Here is a 15,417-nt window from a genome sequence, read left to right on the forward strand (position 1 = left end):
TGGTCTGGGAAATCCATGTGTATGCCCTCAGAAGAGAGAAATTCCCTGTAGTTTGTGGTGCTGTGAAAAGTGATTATATGGACGCGGACTGCAGTTGCACAGAGCACACACGCACCCTCTTTTCCTTTTGATTAAGTGCATACCAGAGCATATTGTATGCAACGATAACATGCGTTTTGTCTCGACACCACATGTCCCTCCACCTCTCCCAAGCTCTCATCTCAGCCTGACTCCCCCCCCGGGGGCGAGAATACCCAGACTGAGCAGATGAGGTCACACAGTGTTCGTATCAGCGCTTTGCTCTGGACCTGATGAGTGGCAACACATCAGGAGGCATTGGGAGGTCGTTAATTTATAGGGATGCTATTACCTTCATAAACGCTTGCCTCATAAAATGACTGGCTCGCTTTAATTTAATACTTCCCCTCGCTAATTATCACCGCACACACGAGTGGGGCGCTGTCTGCGCTCTGTGGGAGACATTTTCAACGGACAGGCAGAGGAAGAGTTTTGATAAGTCGGTCCGTGCTCCAAGTTGTGTTGTTTCAGCGAGCCATCACAACTTTGAGGCTCCCTTCCGACCTTTTCCTTGCAACAGAAGAGGCCGTACTGTCATCATCACAGTTTGTTATGTGTGAGTGTGGAGAGAGGCTAGGTTAAGGCTTCCATGAGGAGTTAACGTGTAAAGAAATGCATCATCACCAGGCCTCGTTTAAATCTTTCAGACTGTAATTCAGCACATGAAAGTTACACAAATATTAGGTACTTCCAGTCGTTTGAACACGAGCCCTTTGCTTACATGCTGCTCCATGTCTGCCCAAGGCTGCCTGGAAGTTTGCGTGAAAAGATTTGATATTTTGCCCTGCCTTCCCTGGTGCCACACTGCCATTTTCTCTCTCCCCGAGGAGCCAAAAAAAAAAGAAAAAAGGGCTGGAATGGGACCGATTTCCATCTCCAGATCATCTCTCGGTAGCCCCTTCAACTAAATAAATAACTCATTACAGTTCAGAGTAAGGAGCTTCATTTACTCTAGGCGATGTAATCGCAGATGTCTGTATGTTGCCCACATCATCTCAAATACAAGTGTTTTTGGTTGAATCCCAAGAGAAGGAGCTCTGAAATGTTAACATACCAGTGAGGAAAGACTGGCAACGGGCTGCATATGGGAAACTGTTGATGGCAGACTGTTTGGCTTCGCTGCAGATGGGATCAGGTTTGCTGTAAAAGTGCAGAAGGAGATTCTGTTTGAAACAGCATTAAAGCATACACATATATATATATAAAAGTATACATATATGTGCTAAATAATCATGAAAGACTACTGAGACACACCAGAGTTTCACCAAGAGGCATAACCACCTCACAGCCACATTCCACATTTAATGTCAGTACCATGGCAAAAACAAGAAGTTCTGCATGGTGTAAGACTTGATGAAACAACCAGACAGAGGAGCTCAAGCATTTGCAAATATATTCTGGGATTTTTGGTTTTTTTTCACCTCCTTATAAAACACAAGGAGCAGTGTTGCCACATAAGGCCGGGCCATCAGTGTGAGAAAGTTTGAGTCAACTGAAGCAAAACCTCTGACAACTGACACGGTGCCACTTGTAATGTCATTACATAACTAAGTACATTTACTCAAGTACAGTTCTATTTTTTCTTCTTTTTTTTTTTTTTTTTTTTCATTTTTAGGTACTTGTACTTTACCTTAGTACTTCCATTTCCCGCTTCTTGGTACTTTAAAATCTTTAAGGAAGCCGGTTAAACAAATACTGATTCTGCCGAATTTAAAAAAATGCGGAATCTCAAACACAGTGATCGACCAGAACAATTATGGGTTGACCCGCAGTATACAGTACATACATGTAATAATGGTATCATTTACTTTTACTTGTCACTGTCCTTTAATACTAGAAGGTGCAACATGCAAGTGGCGGCCACCAGATGAGCTCTTTAACACATCACCAGAGAGGCTTAACCGCTGTGAACTGTATTCACGTTTATGACTGTAGCTACTGTTAGCTTGTTAGCTCAGTTAGCAACACAGTTAAACAGAGATTTGGTGTTTTGCACCCCTAGCACAGGACCTTTTGACCTCTGGGATAAAGAGGTTTTTAAGCCCGGGGCTAGCTGGTTAGCATGCTGACCCCAGTAGATCTCCACAACACAACACACTGACGTGTTTGTTATAATGTCAAAACAGTTTTTTTTTTGTTTTTGTTTTTTTTACATTTTGATAAAAACAAAATTGTTGTTAGTGTTCGAATGTTGTAAGCAAAAATTCTCACATTATTGCACATTTAAGTACATTTAAGTACAGAATATGACTTTTGGCACCTAAGCACATCTAATATCAGATACTTTGAGACCTTTACACAATTACTCTCTCTGGGTGAGTTTCACTTTTAGTAAAATGTTATTTCAGAGCAAGATCTTCACAATTCCTCAGGCATGACTCTTGTGCAGGCTATTACAACGCCGTCTTCGTGCTCGATGATATCCCGAGGTCGAACAAGTGCAAACACTCCCTAGCTTAGTGTGTTTCTAGAACAGTGGATCCCATTTTCAAAACAGATCCAGGTAGTTTTTCTGCCTTTTTTATTTATTTATTTTTTATGAATCATCTGATGCTGCTGCAGTTAAACCAGCTGACCTGATCCTCCTCCATTCACATTATCAGCTCAGCGCACGGGCCCAGCGTAGTCTTTCCTTTCCTCTTTGTTTTGTTGAGAATTTGATAGTTGCTGTTCGAATGTGTTAGAAAACTTCTCCTACTGTATCCTGAGGAAGGCAACGCAGCGGGTCGCATGAATGCCATTTTTTTCAGTAAAACGGATGTTGGGATTTCCGCCCATTGTTTCTTGCTGGGAACACCATTATCAGTGTTGTTGTTTTTAATCATTGCATTAGGAAACGGCGCAACAAACACAAGGTCTAGCCCGTGATGAAAGACGACCTTTTTACCAGATGACCCCCAACACTGTAAAAAAAAAAAAAAAAGTGAAGTCAGTGTGTAATAGTGTGTGTTAAGTTTTGCACTGTCTTTGCAAGTGATTGTTTTACATAATGGAGTGTCCTTACTTGATTTCTCCTCCAAACCTTTTCCAGACATTTTTTTTTTTTTAATTATTATTTTGTTTTCTCTCTGAGACGGTTATGTCATTACCTCGCCATCCGCCAGAAAATGACCTAGGCCTACTGCATTTCCACAGTCTGATCATGAGCGAGACGAATGCATCCTCTTTTTTTTTTTTTTTTTATTCTATCATTTTTTTATGATGGATGTTTGATGCACTAAACACGCGAAGCAGGCTTAAAGTGACAGCCACAGATCCGCAACTTTATCTCACCCATCTCGGGCTCTGCCACGCGGAGGGTTACAGGTGACTTTTTCTCCTGCTTCACTTCGTTTGCCCCTGCGTGAAACAGCGACCTTGATGAGGCTATAAAACGCCACGGTTGGGCGACTTTTTCCTCACCGTGAATTGCCCCACATCCTTTGCGTGAGGGGGGAGAGAGAGAGACTCTTTGGTCGAAGACGAGGGCAGCAATGTTGAAGGAAATGAAGTTAGTGAAGTGAGTGGGGTCAACTGAGCAGGAAAAAGACGAAAAAAAAAGAAAAGAAACCCGCTGCAGAGGAACTGCTGGTGTAGGCTTATTCCTGCGGGAGCTGTCACCGTGAGGACGCACGGGAACGCGCACGCGAGCTGCTGATGGCTGGTCGTTGAAACGCATCCAGCTGATTTAAAGTCATTCGAAATGTGTTTTATGATTATTTTTTTTTTGCACCCAGTGTGACGAGTTGTTTTGCAGAAATGAGGTGTGAATTTCATTAAAAGGTACTCCATCTAAATGCTGCTTGATCCATGTGAATGGCGGTTTATTCCTTCGCCGAGATGTTCTTAATTTTTCTTTTTCTTTCCTTTGCGTAAAAAGTGTCAATTAAAATGGTTTCCTTAGTTTTAATGACGCCGGAATGCGTCTATGGAAACACCTTGTCCACCCATTGATCTTGGAGAATGGTAGTTTTCAGGTGAGAGGCGCGCAATGGCAGTTTTCTCGAAAAGCCAATGTTTTTGTTTTTTTTCAGTGATGTTCGTGGTGCGTTTGAAGTGCGCGCGGCAGTTTTCCCGCACGAACCACCGTTCATCCGACATCCAACAGTGCTGCGTGTGAAATTAATCTCGAATAAACACCAACAGCTGGTTATCAAACAACACATGTATATTTTGCATTCTCCCTCACACTTTTCTGCAGCGAACGGCTGCGTAAAGCAGATTTACGACGCTCTTTCTCTCTCTGCCTTTCCCTTATTTCATGGTTCAGTGGCCTCACACGGCAGGCGAGGGGAGGTTTTCTCTCGCTGCTCATTGGTCGCGGCTCTCCCGTCTCAGCAACATTTCCATTCATACACCGGGCGCTCCTTTTCAGCCCCCTTTTTTTTTCCAAAATAACTCACTGTCATCATCTTCGGGAAACGGCTTTGCCTGGACGCGGACTAATTATTTAAAATAGACGGAGGGAGTGATTAAGGATCGAGAGGAAAACCACCGACACTAAAGAAAAAGAAAAGGATCAAGACGAGCGACAGGGAAAAACGACAGGTGAGTGTGGAGAAAATCATACACACGAAGTCGGCTGCCGAGTTCGCTGAAAGTCCTGCTCGGGCACAAGCGTCTGCAGCGAAGGTGTGCGTAAAGCAGGGAGAGGGAGTCGTTCCCACTTGTTTTATTGCTTTTTATTGATGCTCAGTCACACTTAAAAAAAAATCATTTAAAAAAAAACCCAGTGAATTGCACGTTAATCGATCATAAAGGAGAGAGGAGGTGTGTGCCATGACAGCGCGTCTCTGTCAGTCTTTGTGTTGATGCGTCTTGTTTGCTGAAGTTTTGGTCTAATGTGAGTTCTGCAATCGAGATACAATGATTTTTTATTCTTTATTTTTTTTTGTCGTCACTCTTACTTTGGGGAAAGTCTACACTTGAGGTTGAAAAAAAAAAAGAATAAATGAATTTTAAAAAAGTGGAATGCGCCTTCGCTGAAAATCACTCGGCTCTCGTTTATGATGGATAACAGCGAAGGTAAGATGCTTAAAATGTAACACTAGAGGGGTCCCGGCCCACGGGGCTGTCTCGGAGGGAGGTTCACGCCGTTATTCACCAGTCCTCCTCCGCCTAATTGGCTGCAGATGCCGTATCCTATGCTCCTTTTTTTTTTTTTTTTTTTTTTTTACCGCGCAGAAATTGGATGCATTTGGGGAACTTTATGAGGCGAGCCCTGCGTTTGCCTGCAGGAGCCGAGAAGACCTTAAGAAAAAGAGCAAGAGAGAGAGAGAGGGAGAGAGAGAGAGAGAGAGAAACATTGGTCCCCTACAAGTATTTAAACCGTGCCATGTTCATATATAAGCCCTCCTCCCTTGGTTAATGTATCATGGAGCAGAAATTCTCTAGAAAAATTGCTCTATTTTTTTTTTAAAGAAATGAGAGAGAGAGAGAGAGAGAGAGAGAGAGAGAAGGGAGGTAAAAGTTTCCTTGTGTTATTTTTCTTATTATTGTTTCATTTTTTCTTTTCTTCGGTCTGAATTGTGTCCGTTAGGTACTGGCTAAAGATCACAAAGGGGGGGGGGGGGGGTTCGGGGGGTGTTGATCTGCATCCAACACTAATTACGCCAAAAAGAAAAGAAGAAAAAAAAAAAAATAGCAGGCTCGTTTTAAAAGGCTCCCTGATTGTGTATTTATAATCCTGACGGGGTCAGAGCACGCAGTGCTACTGAACGGCTCGGCCTCGCGTCCCCGTGGCCCTGTTAGGACATGTTAACGGCGCGTCCTGGATGCCAATATAGAGGTCCATATACGTTAATTTGCTTTATCGCACAGTCTATATAACCGCCATCTGTGGCGGTATGTGTGCCACTGCCCCTTCCTCATAATTGCGCAGGGGAGGGAAGGGCTAAAGACACCGTCCTCTAAGTGCCCTTTCACCCGAGACTTTGTAAGCTGCACTTATTAAAGCGAAAAGTGTTTCAATATGTGGTAAGCTTTAGGGGGAAAACGTGATGGGGGTTGGGAATGCATGGGGCCCTCTTCTTTTTTTTTTCTTCTTCTTCTAGCTGCCATGCAGCTTCTATTGGGCGACTTGGAGCAATTCATCCATGCACGCAGTGGGTTAGTGTGGTGTCGTTTCCATCTGCCGGTGTTGTTAATGTAAAGGACGGCGGTGATTAAAACCTGCCCGTACCGAAGATTTCTGACCGCTCCGGAGAGAAATGAGCCCGCTGTGAATGAATCAAAGGATTGTGTGTGCAGTCAGACATACAGGAGAGGAGAGGAGAGGAGAGGAGAGGAGAGGAGAGGGGGGAATTAAGCAAATTTGACTTTCCCTTTATTTTGGTGGAAGTGGTAACCCCGTGGTCGGCCTGTGCGGGATGGATGTTTGCTGTACAGCACGTAGCTGTCATGTCAAGTGTATATGAGTGTCTTGGCGACAACACGGGGGGCTTGAATTGTAACATTTGTCTCGTGGTCACAAGATTAAAACGAAATCATGTTTTAGTAATGAAACAAATAATAATAAATGTTTCTTTGTCAATCTTTTCTCTCTCTCTCGCTCTCTCTCTCTCTCTCTCTCAGGGCCCATTGGACACTGAGCACCCTTGGGCCTGTCTGCCAAGTAGACATGTTTCAAACTGTCCCTGACACGTCGTCTTACGTCAAGGTAAGACACCACCGCCTCTTCGCTCAGGTAATGTTGGAGGGATGAACTGGGGTCCTTTCTTTTCCTTTCCTTTCCTCTCTTTTTTTTTTTTTTTTTTTTTGCTTTTAGTCGTGCTGTGATCTTCCAACACATCTCGTTACATGTCCCCCATTTTTTACCCTTATATCGAGTGTTTAAAACAATCAGTAAACCGGAAACGAGGAGCTTCCATCAATTTGCATTAGAGAGAAGTCATTGTTCACAGTGCATTTTCTGAGTAGAATAATGAAAAAAAGTCTTATTGAAAAGATTTATGCGGCGTTATAATGCGAGTTCCACACCTGTAACTTTACATTATGTCGTCAAAAAGGCTGCCGTTGTGGCTCATTATCGAGTTTGACGTCATCTGTGTGTGTGTGTGTGTGTGTGTGTGTGTGTGTGTGTGCGTGTGTGTCGAGAATGTAAATAAAGCAAACAGCGCACATCTGGCTTTCGCATTGGAAGCTGCGTCTCGCGTGGCGCAGCGTGAGTACCTGCAAACCGCTTCACATGCGAGGCAAATATTTCTATTTCTATACATTAAAAAAAAGAAAAAAAGAAAAAAAAAAAGCACGTCAGGCTGTCAGTTCATTGCGTGGCGCTCGCTCACATCCATCGCAGCGATCCTGCGGAGGATTGTGCCCCATTCTTAAAAAAACAAAACACAAAAAAAAACCGCTCCATTGTGCGGGGAGGAGAGCTGTGGTAATATCTTCATAATCAAGGTATTTTTCCAAGGCCGACTTTGGTCATGTTTTGAAGACTTATCCCCCCTCCTTTCTGAATAAGGGCTCTTTTCATGGCAGCCACAGCGTTTGTGCCACTGCAGAGAGAGCCGGCGTCTCAGGGCCCAGAAACAATTCCTCATGTGTTGTGTGAGAGTTGAATAGAGCTGTGAGTTAGAGATGCTTTTAAATATGCCCTCTCTCTCCTTTAAAAAGCAGGTAATGTAGCCTAAGTGTAAGTGTGTGTGTGTGTGTGTGTGTGTGTGTGTGTGTGTGTGTGTGTGTGTGTGAGGGAGGGAGAGAGAGAGAGAGAGAGCTGGTAGTTTTACAGTGCAACATTGTTTCTGTCTCTTCTGATTCCAGTCGTGTTATTTGTTTTGTCCTGCCTGGAATCGGAGATTGCCTGTAATTCTTCTTTCTTATTGTTTTTTTGTTGTTGTTGTTGTTGTTCTTTTTTTTAACGTGCAACTGCTCCACTCCCTCCCTCCCTTCCTCGCTCCCTCACATCCAGGGAGATATTGGTCAGACTGTGGCACGCCTCGACACGAATTTTTTAAAGAAATATTCCTCATTCAAGCGAATCCACGGCCCAGCATTTGGTTTTGTTTGGTTAAGGCCGGGCGAGACTGGAACTCTCCAATAAAAATAAATCTCAAATTAATTATGGCCTAGAGCGAGGGGCCAGACAGTTCGTGCTTATATGTGCTGCAGTGCAGACTCCACGTTTTTGTTTTTTTTTGTTTTTTTTGCCCTCGGTGTTCTGACTCGGACTGTCTTTTAGGCACGACAGGAGGAATGATCTGAATATAAAGGCTGACAAACAGCTGATAAAAGGCAGGCTAGTGCGGCTGGGACTATTTCTTTTTTTGAAATAACGCTCCGCCGACAACAGCAGCTTCCCCTTCAAATCCCCATGTATGAAATTCCTCAACTCACACTCTGAAAAATATTGTTTTATACAAAAGGGCACTGCTGACAGAAACCTTCCTGATTAAAGCAGCCTCTCTGCCTTTACTCCATGCCTTCACTTGTCTCGGTCCTCACTCTCTCTCATGACAGACTGTAACCAAATTCTCCCCAGAAACCTCACTGATCTTCACACAAGCTTTGGAAAAAAAAAAAAAAGAAAAAAGAAAGGATGTGCCCCACAATCGAAAAAACTGCTTAAAAAACACAAAGTGTGCGCAGTGTCCGCCCCCTCTGGCTGGCTGCCCCGGCGGAGAGACAGAGGAGCTACTGGCTCGTGGTGCAAGGAAGAAATGTCTGGCTGTCTAGTTCCAGCGTCAAGCCAGATGTTCTGTGGTTCACTGTGTAAACCAACTTGCATCTGTTTATTGGCCTTCCAAAATGTTTGTTACCGCTGTATTCATTATGGTCTTGGTAGGTCCCGGACCCCCAGTCCTCCTAATAAGCCGCGTGACTGCGATGGCAGGTATTTTAACGCGGAGAAGGGGGGGGGCTGATCCTGTCAAACTGCTGGTGAGATGTGGTTAGATTAAGAAAGTCAGACTTCTGAGGGGGTTTTCTGTCACTTGAGAAAGCTTCCTGCTCGCTTCCCCAGCGCTGCATTTCAATTATTTACACAATGTAAACTTATTTTGGACTCCACGGTGGAGCAGAGTGTAAACTCGCCTCTTTCTATTAATGGAAACTGATGTTAGAAATCCAAAGACGTGCATCACTGCGTAAAAACAAAACAACTGGGTATTTTAAGAGAGGTGAAGTCACACTTTATCAACAGCCCCCCCCCATATGATAAAACGCATATATTAAAACATCACACACTGGAATGTATAGGAGAAGAAGAAGAAAAGGAAAAAAGAAACCAAACCAGTCACTGAAGAGTTAAACAAGGTGTCTCCCTTAATTACACGAGTCTGAACTGGCCTCAGGCAGGAGAAGCCTTGACCCTTAGCAGGATCCAGATGTGGTGGTCCCAAGGGTGGGGGCCCTCAGCCCCACCAGACCCCCAAGTCGAGAGCAGACAGGCCGGCCCTGCTGTCAGTGGCTGCGGCGGCGCGGTCTCTGTTTGGCCACTCTGAGGCCGCTCCCCGAGGCAGAACCCCAACCCTGCGAGAAATATTCATCATCATCATCGTCATCATCATCATCATCACTTCAGCTATAACATTATACAAATCTGACCTTTGTCCCAAATAAAGTTGTTTTATTTCTCAAACGTGACTCTCTTCACATCCGTGAAACATTTTTTATTTTTTTTTTCCAAGCTTGTTTTTGTTTATTTATTAATTTTTTTAAAGAAAATCCATGAAACAATTTTCGGGGTTCAAGTGGACCGAGTCTTCAAATCTAAGCGGTTTTTAGTTTGACATGTTTCATTTGTGTCGAAACAGAATACCGCTGGCTGCCGAATGTGGCGGCGAATGTGTGAAAAAAAGTGACCTTTTTTTATTCGTCCAGCATGTGCACTGAAATTACGCTTGAATTGATGAGGGCAGACGAAAAGGAGAAGAAACAAATACCTGTGTGGGGGATAATGGGGGTTTCTTTCTTTCTTTCTTTCTTTCTTTCTTAAAAGAAGAAGAAAAAAACCTCTGGCGTGTAAATGATAAAAAAACAGTGAAAATGATAATAATCTACATGTTGCCCCTTTTTTCTTGTGCGCTTTTGTTGAACCAGGCTGCGTTTCACCTCCATTCAGTCCTGTGCTCCGCAGCAGACGCACACGTGTAGAGCAGACCCCTCAGATTATAGTGCGGTTAGGAGCTGAATGCTCGGATTTTTATTAATGGTGTCTCAGGAAAACTTCACAGACGCTTCACGGAGAGAGAGAGAGGGAGAGAGAGAGAGAAAGAGAGGGAGAAGGTCTGCAACAGCTCCTGACATAGGTGTTCAGGTTTCTTTCCCATATTCTTTTTCGTTTTTTTGTATTTATTTATTATGATTTAGAGCTCCATCGGCGACGAGTCTGGGAGAAAAAAAAAGAAAAAGAAAAAAAAAACATCTGTCCACATCCAAAGACAAACTTTATTCGGCGTATCGCTTTTCACTGTGAAATATAGGATTAAAACAGAGCATAGGCTGATTTACAGATGGGGATGGAGGCATGGCCAGATGGATGCGATGTCTTGAAGCGTAGGCGTGAACCAAAAAAAAAAAAAAAAAAAAAAAAAAAAGCGCTCTAAAACACGAGATCGCGTAACTTTTAAAGAGCGTCAAAAAAAAAATCATCCCACCCGGACCTCAAGGTTAAATGTGTGCAGAAAATAATTCATAAGTCGGACAAATAGTAAACCCCTCCACGCCATCCGTGACAGGACTGGGAAAGAAAAGAGAGAGAAGGAAAAAAAACGAAAAAAAAAAAAAAACAGCCCCATTCTACAGCGGGCTACACAAGCTATGGCTGTGCACAACGCAGGCAGTCATCCTGTAAATATTTCCGAGCAGAAAAACATAACAGCGGAGCGAACACTCAATTGTTTTGCCTGCTTATCTCTCTGGGACAGTATCCTGCTTTTTTGAAGGCAGGGCTTTTCGGTGACACACAGCTTCCTTCTCAACCTTCTCAACAGTGGTGACTTCACTTCCCAAATTTAGAGGAAAGAAAAAACTCAATCCGGTAAAAAGTGTCTCTTTCTCTCCGCCACATACCGGGGGCTGGAATTAATTCAGGAGCGTGTCATGTTTGGGATATTGTCGGGGTCCGCTGAAAATTGCGCAAAATGGACGGAACTATTAAGGTAAGGGTGGAGAACGGGGTGTATGAGTTTGTGGGAGACTGCTTTTTCGGAGTTGCGCCTCCTTTTTTTAAAGCAATGGGCTGAAATGCTCCTGTGTGTCGGTCTGTGAGCTGGGACCTCCAATCTGACGACGATGAGCGGCTTTTTTCTCTCGGTTTGAAAGCGGTAACCAGATTTCCTTCTTTTTTTCCCCCCCACACTTCTCCTTTTCTTTGGAAAACTTTCCACTTTTTTCCCCTTTTCAATAAGCTGACCGCTCGTGAGGATACGCTACGGTGTGGATTCAAGGGCGAAAATCAGAATCGCGCTTTGGATTTTTTGGGGACCGAGCGCACAATTACGCACGTCTGGGAAAGGCAGAAAGGAGTGGCTATTTGTTTCAGGCAACACGCGCGGTACACCGTTCTTTCGTTTATGTATACGTTATCCACGAGTCCGACGGGTTGGTTTAGTCTGGGCTGCCGGGGATTGAGCAATAGCCATGACTGGATGTACCGCTGGATGCGATGTGTCGAGCTGCGCAACAGCGGTGTGGCACATCGCCCGGCTCGGTCCGAAGAGCCTGTCGTGGGTGAAACAAAAACTGTGCCCATTTGGTATTTAAACATGAAATCATCTATCTGTCTCAGCTGTTTATTTGTAGTTTCTGTCCCTTTTTCCTCCGCCGGCCGCACAGAGTTTTGTCAAAGCGTGAGGGACGCTGTCATTTGGTAACTGCGTGCGGCAACCGCTCCGTTTGCAACACTTTCAAACCGCAGCGCTTCACAATGGTACCTCGGCTTGTCCCTTATGTCGTTACCCAGCTATTTTGAAACGGTACGTTGGTCGTCAGGAGCTGTTGGTCTGCGTTAACACCGGCTACTTGGCCCTCCCCGACGGTCAGATTCCAGATGCATTATGGCTGCGGCCACCAGATGTTGAATGGCAATGTCCCGCTTAGTTTCACCCTGCGACGCGTTCAGTCTGTGTCCTCCGGTTAACGAGTGTAAGCTCGGGAGGATGCAGCGATTCTGTGTTGTTGTTCCTGAAAAGTAGCGCCACTTGTTTTTTGTTTTTTTTTCTTCTTCTACTTTCTTTTGGACATTTAAAGTAGCGGGTTTTGCGGCGGCTGGGTGTGGTGTGAGTTTTGGAAGAGTGTAAACGTCGGCTAGACCGAAAAATGTCAGGCTGCATATAGTCACTTAAATCCCGTCATTCACTGCTCACAGCGCTGTGATTGTTTTTTGTTTTGTTTTGTTTTGTTTTGTTTTGTTTTTATCGTGAGCGTATTGGCAGCGGGACGCGAACGCCTCAGCCTGGATGTTTGCGACAAAATCAAGAAAGCTGTGACAACTAATGTAATCATAATTGAAATCCTCGGGTGTAATTGACCGGTTTTTGCAAGCTGCATTCATGCCCGCTAAAAGAAAGGAAGGGCTCTCTAGCCATGAGAGCTTCCTGTTCTACACAATCTTTTCCTGACAGGTTTCCTCTTCCTCCTTAAACAAAAGGCAGGAATGCCCCCCCCCCCCATCCCGGGTGGCTCCTGCTAGATGGCTGTGTGTGAACGCCAAACAATCACACGTGCGAGTCTGGATGCGGGCGCTTCTTGCATACACATCCAGTCGGGCTCCAGACGCGTCGTGACGCACTTGGGGAGATGGACTTTGGCTGATGTAAACAGAGCAGAGGTGGCTCCCAGCAGGTGTCACACTCACACAATGCTCCTAATGGGGCCTGCAGTTTAACAGCTGAGCCATGATTTATTTGATGTTTTTCTTCTCTCTCTCCTTTGTGTGCGGAGCCGCTGAAAGATATATTGCAAAAATAAGGTTCAGATGTTATTTATGTTTTCTTTTCTTTTTTTTTTTGGAAGGGGGGCAGACTCAGAGCCTGTGTACAGAGTGTGTATGTTCAGATATGATCCTCCTTGGGAATCAAACTCAAAATGTTTAAGAGTGTCTGTGGACAGTGTGAGGCTGACAGAAAACTGAGCTTAACCGCCTGCAGCTCTCCTTGGCAGCTTGTGTGTGTGTGTGTGTGTGTGTGTGCGTGTGTGTGCGCGTGTGTGTGTTCCTCAGAGATACTGGAAGGAACACACAGGCACTGGTCTGTCACCCTTTTCAGCTTCCCCTCACCACAGTGCCGTGCTCCTATATTTAAAACCCGGCTCGGCAATCTTGATAGACCCACACACCACTTGCCAATCATGGTCTTAATTGTGCGGGCTGATATGTCACTGTAAATATAACGTGCAACAGTCAACAATGGTGGGCCGAGTCCGAGTCCTTATCGGGGCCGTAATGAGACATTCCCTCACTCTTCTACGCTTTATCATCCGCAGACTAGCTGGTGTGCTCTGCTCAGATAGCGAGTTCGGCTGCCAGGGTTCAGACTATGATGGATCCACTGATGAAATCACTGGAAAATCTAATTCTGGCGATATGGTTAAATACTCTGGAGAGGTTCAGCTTTTTTATCCACCCTTCACCCCGAGGAGTAATATTTTACTAAAGCAGTAGTATATCCAGAAGTCGTTTTTTTTGTTGTTGTCGTTGTTGTAATTTTATGTGTGGCGTAGGCCGAGGTCTGTCTTATCTGTGAGCGAAGGAAAGTTTTTGTTTCGAAGAGAAGTTCGTCTTGTTAATCCACGTCAGCACTTTGTTAGAAGGGAGTGCCGGTATAGCTTTTACGCCAAGGTGTTTACTAAAGATGGTAAAAACTTTATTTTTTACCTGTGTCAAAGCAACCAGCTGTGGGTCTGTGGCATTACAACAGAGGGCACTATAGTGCAGTTACAACTGTAAACCATTTTGCAAAGGTTTCCATATCTTGTGATAACAAACCGTACATAGTAAGGGCTTCACCTGCCCCTTCAGTTTATTAGATCAGTTCTCAAGTGCCTGAGATGGTTTCACATGTTTATCAAAATGACTGGAACTTTAGAAATTGGAGGAGCACTGATGGCTGCTAGTCATTATCAAATTATATTGTCCAAATATTTGATCAAGTAAAGCAATGATCTGTTTGACAATCAAATACGATCATTTCCGTAATGATTTAATCTCACTAAAGCTCCTGGTTTGAGAACTCATAAGAACTGTATGTGCAAAGTAAAATCGTAGTCATTTTCTTTGTGTTTCAGTTATAAATTGTTGTTTACAAAGCAGTAGAGTCAGGATAGAGATGGTGAGATAGTATCCCAGTTATAGTGTCGCTTTTTGGTGAATATATACACACCGCATACACACAGTATTATCGTTTAAGCCAGCCTCTGGATGTAATGAAAAAGTTTGCTCCGAAAGGAGACATTTATCATCAAAGCAGGGATAAGTGAAAACGTTCGACTTGCATGAAACGTCTTAGAATGGAATGACATTTAAGTTCAGCGAGATCACGAGGATTTCGCTTTAATAAAAGTAACATTTTAGAGAATGCAAACGGCTACACGCTGGAAATATTGATCAATGAATATCAAGTAGCATTTTCCCCCTGAGGCACATATGTGGCATTTTGGAATGAAATAATTCAGTCGTGGGGAATTAGACATGTCTCAGTCTGCCATCAGATCCTATCAGATCCAGATGTGCATCAGACCCGAGCTTAATCCTGAGCAGAAGCATATGACTGTAATGATTTCATTTGATATTTTGACTTATAGCTTTTTTTTTGTTTGTGCTTGTTTGATTGTTTTAAAGATTGGCTGATGTTTTGAGCAATTATAACAACAGCTGACTCATATAATTATTGTTCAGCGGCATAAAGCGCCAGCTGAGAGTTGCCCGACACAGGTCTCAGATGGGGACACTGCCGACTCTGTCGGCAGTCAAACACCGAGCGGTGACATCTGTACATTAACATGTACATAATACATACTTTTCTTCCAAGACATTACACAAGGAGCGTGTTTGAAACCACGTAATATCTTGGCTGGCCCCGAGTTTCTGCGTTTGTTTTCTTTAATAAACTTACATTGCTCCAGCTGAGCCACAGCAGAGGGGTCAGTGTTGCTGTGACCCCCCCTGCTTCTGTTGAGTCTTCAGCTGTGGAGGGAGGCCTCGGCACTCAGACAAGACAGACACATCAGGGCATGACAGGGGATTTTTGGTTCCAGAGAAAGTTAAGATGCTGACAATGTGCGAGCAAAAACGATTACACAACCACATGACTGGAAAGTTCTGTTGAGATATTTTAAAATTGCCAGTTCATGCAGTAAATGTGAGAATTTGAGCAGATTTTTGTTTTTAAACCATGAATCAAATAGTGGTTGGACAGCTTG

The 15,417-nt window shown here is 44.0% G+C and overlaps 1 protein-coding gene across 7 annotated transcripts in view; it reads left to right on the forward strand.

Moving 5' to 3' along the window:
- Positions 1–4,370: 4,370 nt before the first annotated feature.
- Positions 4,371–15,417, forward strand: part of fli1 (Fli-1 proto-oncogene, ETS transcription factor) — a 36,054-nt gene continuing 25,007 nt past the window's right edge. The window contains exons 1-2 of one of the 7 annotated variants that reach the window (XM_030398659.1): positions 4,371–4,605; positions 6,631–6,742. In XM_030398659.1, coding sequence (XP_030254519.1) covers positions 6,677–6,742 — 66 coding nt within the window. In that variant the 5' untranslated portion in view covers positions 4,371–4,605; positions 6,631–6,676. The other 6 variants (XM_030398677.1, XM_030398649.1, XM_030398668.1 and 3 more) reach the window with 6 other exon arrangements.

Source organism: Sparus aurata, chromosome 2 (assembly GCF_900880675.1).
Source record: "Sparus aurata chromosome 2, fSpaAur1.1, whole genome shotgun sequence".
Classification (NCBI taxonomy): Eukaryota; Metazoa; Chordata; class Actinopteri; order Spariformes; family Sparidae; genus Sparus; species Sparus aurata.